Source organism: Trichechus manatus, unplaced genomic scaffold (assembly GCF_000243295.1).
Source record: "Trichechus manatus latirostris isolate Lorelei unplaced genomic scaffold, TriManLat1.0 scaffold00127, whole genome shotgun sequence".
Taxonomy (NCBI): Eukaryota; Metazoa; Chordata; class Mammalia; order Sirenia; family Trichechidae; genus Trichechus; species Trichechus manatus.
In genome coordinates, this window is record NW_004444063.1 from 7601796 (window position 1) to 7607795 (window position 6000).

General features: G+C 37.9%; 1 protein-coding gene across 7 annotated transcripts in view; it reads left to right on the top strand.

Annotated features, from left to right (window-relative positions):
• RAPGEF6 (Rap guanine nucleotide exchange factor 6) overlaps positions 1–5638 on the top strand; it is a 266914-nt gene extending 261276 nt beyond the window's left edge. For 6 of the 7 annotated variants that reach the window (XM_023739009.1, XM_023739011.1, XM_023739010.1 and 3 more), the window contains 2 exons: positions 135–449; positions 1149–5638. In XM_023739009.1, coding sequence (XP_023594777.1) covers positions 135–449; positions 1149–1174 — 341 coding nt within the window. In that variant the 3' untranslated portion in view covers positions 1175–5638. The remainder of the gene's footprint in view (positions 1–134; positions 450–1148) is intronic. The other variant, XM_004384759.2, reaches the window with a different exon arrangement.
• The last annotated feature ends 362 nt before the right edge of the window (positions 5639–6000 follow it).

Sequence of the window (6000 nt, forward strand, 5' to 3'; positions counted from 1 at the left end):
ATTCAAATTTATTCATGTTGTCTTTTTAAGTTCTATTTTGTCATTGTTAAAGTTTTAGCATTTTGGGATTTTTGTTTTTTTGTTTTTTTTTTTTTTTTTTTATTAACATTTTCATTGCTTATTTTTCATGCCAGTGTACTGTGTCACCTCACCCAAGAAGGACAACAGGTATAGGGAGCCACCTCCCACTCCTCCAGGATACATGGGGATTTCTTTAGCGGACCTAAAGGAAGGACCCCACCCGCACCTAAAACCTCCAGATTATAGTGTGGCAGTGCAGAGGTCAAAGATGATGCATAGCAGCCTCCCTAGACTGCTACCAGCTCCTCTAAGTAGCAGCCCCATGGCCTGTGTTCCATCGAAGATTGTAACTCAGCCTCAGAGGCACAATTTGCAGCCCTGCCATCCTAAACTAGCAGATGTGACTGACGCAGATAGTGAAGCAGATGGTATGTTGACCCATCATCTTAATGGCTCTTAAGGGAATTGCTCTGGTATATTATGGTAATCAGTAATGTTTTCTTTAAATGCTTTAGAAATCTTTTAAAAATCTTTAAAAAATAAGAAATTCCTAAAGATGATTGTGTGTTTTCCAAATGGAGAGGGCAGGCTGCCTGTTCCTGTGTGCCCAGTATACTTCTGGCTCAAATGAAATATTGTTATTTGTGATAGAACAGCAGCCCAGTCTAATGGGATCATTTTGGGAGGAGGCATTTGACTTTAACGGAGTTGTGTTTACATTAATGCATGGAAACTTGAAACAGCAAGTATCAAAATGCTGAAATATCTGAAACGATGCTTTGGTGTAGTTCTCTCATTAGCAAAACTCTTGACTGCTTTCACATACGGCAGTTGTTTGAAAAATGGTTTATTTCCTAACAAAATGAAGAAGTTTTATCCTTTCAAACAACAGAGTAATAAAGTGATTAAAACCAGTTATGAAACTCTAGTTTATTGCCAGTCTGCAATGTGATCAGAGAACACCAGTGTTGTTACAATAAAATCTGGGCCTTGACAGAATATTTGAGGGGATTTCTTTGTTGAAATTGACTAATTTTCTAAACAGAAATAACCTAGATAACTAGATTGTTAGTTGATACTCGTTAATATGTTGATCTACCAGTTAATTGTGTTTTTATTATTTTCAGAAGATGAACAGGTTTCAGCAGTCTAGCCATTGGCTGGCCCATTTGAAGATCACTGAAAGTCATTGAGGGATGGACAGAACCACCCTGTAATTCTGCAAGCCATTGCCAGCAAGCAGTTCGCTGCCACTCCTCGCCTGGACTCTGAGCAGTGAGACCAACCTGCCTGAGTCATGCTTTCTTTTCATTTAATCCCTGCAGATGCATAGCCTTTCCTCAGCTGTTGATGCTGTGCCAGGACATCTGTCTCCACTTTGCACACCAGACCTGCCTTGGGACCACAATTACTAGAACAAATTCAAAGTCATCCAGATGCATATCACTATAGATTTTCCTTTAACAAGTTATTTTAAGTTAGTAGTAGTATTGTAATTTCTGTGCCATAGCTTGGGCTAATGGATGCATTCAAGATGTCTTCCAATACCAAGGAAATTCTTGTGTATTTGAAGATTAACTTATTTGAAGTTCTATGGTATTTTTTATATTTGGGAGCTCTGGTTAGCAGATGTGTATATTTGAGGCCATCAAATTGTCTCTGCGCTGACCAAACAGAAGTCATTGTCTTTACAGAAATGATTTGCTGTAACTTGGGTTGTACCAGTGCGATTTAGGGTCTCAGTGTGAGTGGAACGGGAAGCCTTTTGAGGTTAACGTGTTAGGAACAAAAATATTGCCATCTCCTGGTCACAGTTTGGAAGGCTACATGAAGCTGACATTTTCTTGTCAGTCCTTTGGGAAAAGGGGGTAGGATTGGTATGTGTAGCAACTCTTGATTTCAAACAATGAAATTTTGGTGTTAAATGACATATACACATTCCTCTCTGAAGTGAAAGTCATGCTACATCTAATTGTAATGAGAAGTATAAATCCAGCAAATAGAGTGTGGGTTCTAGAGAGTTATTTTTCTACTCTATAGAAATCCAAAACTAAAATTTTTCACTACTCCAGTATAGAGTTCGTTTTTTTAGCAAAGTATAATCACAGAGAGGTGTGCTAATCATGAAGATGAATTTGGTTTCGTGCAGTGTTCTGCAACATACCACCCCCACATCTCACAGCACCAGGCTGTGTCCATCTTAATAAACCCTGCAGCTCTCAGCTGCCCGCAGTAAAGCTTTTTAGCCTACAAAAGTATATAATTGGTGGGAAATTCTGTGAGAGAAAGAGGAGCTAGATTTATAGAAATGATTATTTCTTGTTTCTCAGGTTAGCCCTTGAGGACATACCTTAACAGCCTGTTTGGCATGGATCTCTAAAATATTTAATTAACATTTTAGTGACTGTTACCTGGATGAGATAGATTTTTCACATTTTTTTAAAATTAAAGACAATGTTTTTTATATCTTAAGTTTAAAGTTTTTTAGTTGTTTTTTAGTGTAGAGCTAAGTGAAGTTTTAATAAACTTCTGTTACTACCAAAAAAAAGCCAAAGCCATTAATATGCACTACCCAGATCAACTTGGAGCCAAAATGGGTTTTCTTCTGAAAAGTTGTCCATATGTGACCATATAAGATTTAGTTGGTTCATGGATTCCTCTTCAGAAGTTTGTTCTTTTTTCCTAGCTGTCTCTTCCCTCTCTTTCTCTATATCCCTACCTGTCCCCTTCATTTTAAAATTATAAATCAATTCAAAGTGTTAAATGAGTTAAATGATATGTAGTAGTTCATCTTTTCCATCAAAATGATTGTCTCTTCACTTTAGGAAAAATAGCATGTTTAAAAGAAATCCCCCTGGAAAAAAATGAAAACATTAATCTGAAATTTAAGCCTTAGAAATTAACCCAGGTGTATTACGGTGAGGCTAGGTAGCTCCATAGCTTTCTTAGTCCATTGAAATGGAAAAGTAGCATGGATTGTAAGTCCTGGTTTGAGAGTCACGCTGTAGTGATCTGGCCTATAAACAGTGGTCCTCTGATCACAGAGCTATGTCTTTTGGCTGAAAGTGAAAGATATTTTTGCTATAATCACCTTTTTATCAAGTTTGAGTATCAATTCTCACCATTTTATATCCATTACCCCAGAAAAAATGGGCAGTTTGCACAGTGTCTGTTTATTTAGCAGGTCTTTCAAATCCAGTGAAAGCCTTACTCATCTTTGTCCTTAGTGGTGTAAAAAATATCTTGCACAGAGAGTTGAGGCCTGTGGTTTTGGACTTGCACCTTATAGCTGCCTTTGTTTTATCTAGCTTTAACTGTGTTTGAATCAGCTGATCACATTGATCAGAAACTTAAGCCAAATGCTTTCTCGTTTGATATGTATATATCCCTTAAAAAATAGTGAGGTTTTGATTTTCATATTATTTGAATGAAGGGTACATAGAAGCCCGGACCAGTATTTGCTCCAACTCCAAATTCCCTGTTAGTTTTTGCTTTTATTTTATAAATGTGTAACTTTACTGGAGAGACTAGTGCTCTCTCATCCCACCACAACCCTGAAAGCTGTCAGGACTATTGAAGCAGTAAACCCTGAAGGCAAATTTTTGCCAAATAGTGAGTTTCAACAAAACAGTCTCTTCATAGTGAAAGATTTGAAGAATTAGTAAATCCAATACATGCTTCCACAGAAATTTGTCGTAGGTAATAGTTAACTAATTTCTTCCAAATGATTGCTTTCAATGTGATATTTATCTGGGAGAAAAAGCCTTTAATGGTTTTTCTTGAGAGACTTAAGTCACATCATTGTCATCTGCATCACCTGCTTGAGAATCTCTCGCAGGCTGGAAACATGGCAGTTGATCATGAAGCTTTCCAAAAACAAGCCTGCTTTTTATAATGTGTTCTTTCCCCTAGGGAAAGAAGGGAGAGAAAAAGTTTCCTTGTATATTTAAAACAATGGTTGTTATTCTGATACAATTTTAAGTTTCTAAACAGTGTGCTGTTAAAGTAGATGTATCCCTTTGGCATTACCTTAAAGGTTGGAAAAAAAGGGAGAAATCTTCAGAACAGTGTCACAGAACATATTTAAACTTGAATCCCAGTTCATCTTTAGCTTTTGTGTGTGTGTGTGTTTTTTTAAGGCTTCTTTATTTTTGATACACAGAATGCAGTTGATCTTTTAAAATCAAAAGGCGAGCTTATCTGCAAAAGACAAGCTTATCAGCAAAAGAGAAAAACCAAACTGCACAGTTGTAATGATTAAATAGCAATTATACTGCACAATTCAGTGATTGTAAAGTATCCTGTAACAAGCAATGTTTGTCTCCTATTTTTTGATACCTCTTTAAACTTATGTCTTTTAGAAAGACAGTGCCTCTGTATGCTTTTTGTATTTTTACTGAGTGTAAATATTTGTTATATTTTTGGTTAAGAGAATGTAAAAGTACCGTTTATTATTATCATATCTACTAATACATTGGTGGAATCAATAAAGAATCTACGTTAAACATCTTTGCACTTTATTGTGAGTGTTTGGAGGCAGATGGAATAATTATAGTGAATATCCATGAAGGCTAGTCTGGGACAAGTGTCAGATGTGAAGGCCTTGTTTTTAACTGTCTTCAGAGAAATTGGAGCAGTCTAATTATTACTAACCATATGAAGTCTGTCAAACACCTAGCTGTTGTTTAGGTTAAAAAAAATTGTCTTTGCAAACCAAATCACTGGTTTAAACCCCACTGGGGCTTGTTTTTCTCCTGTGACAGGAAGTCCATAGCTGACTGTCCAGGGCTGATGCTGCAACTCCAGTGTCGTCAGGGACAGGGGCCTGACCTTCACACCTCTGGGCATCACCTCAGTGTTTCGGACAAGAAGGAGAAGGAAGGGTTTAGGGGAAAAGGTGCAAATTTGTGACCCTTTTTATTAAAAAAACAACAGCCTTTCCAGAAGGCTCCACTTGCATATTTCCCCTAACATCCCATTAGTTGGAAATGTACAAGGGTACTTAGGAAATCAACTTTTTTAGCTGAGCAATCAATGCTCCAAACAAAATTGGGATTCTTTTCAATAAAGAAGGAAAGAATGGATATTGGATAGGCAGCTAGCTGGGTCTACCGCAGCATGCGTGTTGTTTCTCCTTTGGGATGCAGCCATGTCTCTCAGGGGATCAGATCCCAGGGCCCTTGGCAACATAGGAAGAAATTCTGCTTTAGCACCCCTTTCTAAAATCTTCCAACCTCCCCTCTGTACCCAAAGAAGATTACTCCCGTGATAGCTAAGGCTTCTACCTTTTCCCAGTTCACCCTTCCAAACACACCAGATTTTCCCAGGCCAATCTTTCCTATGGCCCCTTGGTCATTCCCTACAGTCAGTTGACTGAGGAAGAGAAAACAACAGTGGTGGGGGCCCCGCTTTTGTTTGTTTCTTGGGGATCACTATCCTCCATTACCTGATGTCCAGTGTCCTCAGGGCCTTTGTTTTACAAATTGTGTGGTTTTTTTAGTTGCTTCAGACAGGAGGGTTACGAAGTTGACCTTTTATCTTGACCATAAGCAGAAGCCCGTATATAAAATTTTACTACAACTTTCTTAGTAAACGATAGAACAAGCTGACCAAAAAATGAACAAGAACGGTAAAGATACAGAAGATTGGGACAGCACAGTTAACGAGGAATCTAATGGACTGATACAGAACACTGTACCAACTACTGCAGAATTCACAGTATTTTCAGGTGTGCATGCAGCATTTATCAGCTATATGTTAAGCCATAAAGTATCAACATATTTCTAAGGGTTGAAATCATGTAGAGAAGTCTCTCTACTACAGAATTGAATTTGGAATTAATTTTAAAAATCAAGAAATGTGCCTCTAAATAACCTAGTGGGCAGAGACTCCGGCAAGATGGCGGTCTAGGCAGAAGCACCACGCCGTCCCTCCACAACAAAGATCCGAAAAACTAAGCCAAACAGAGAATCAACAATC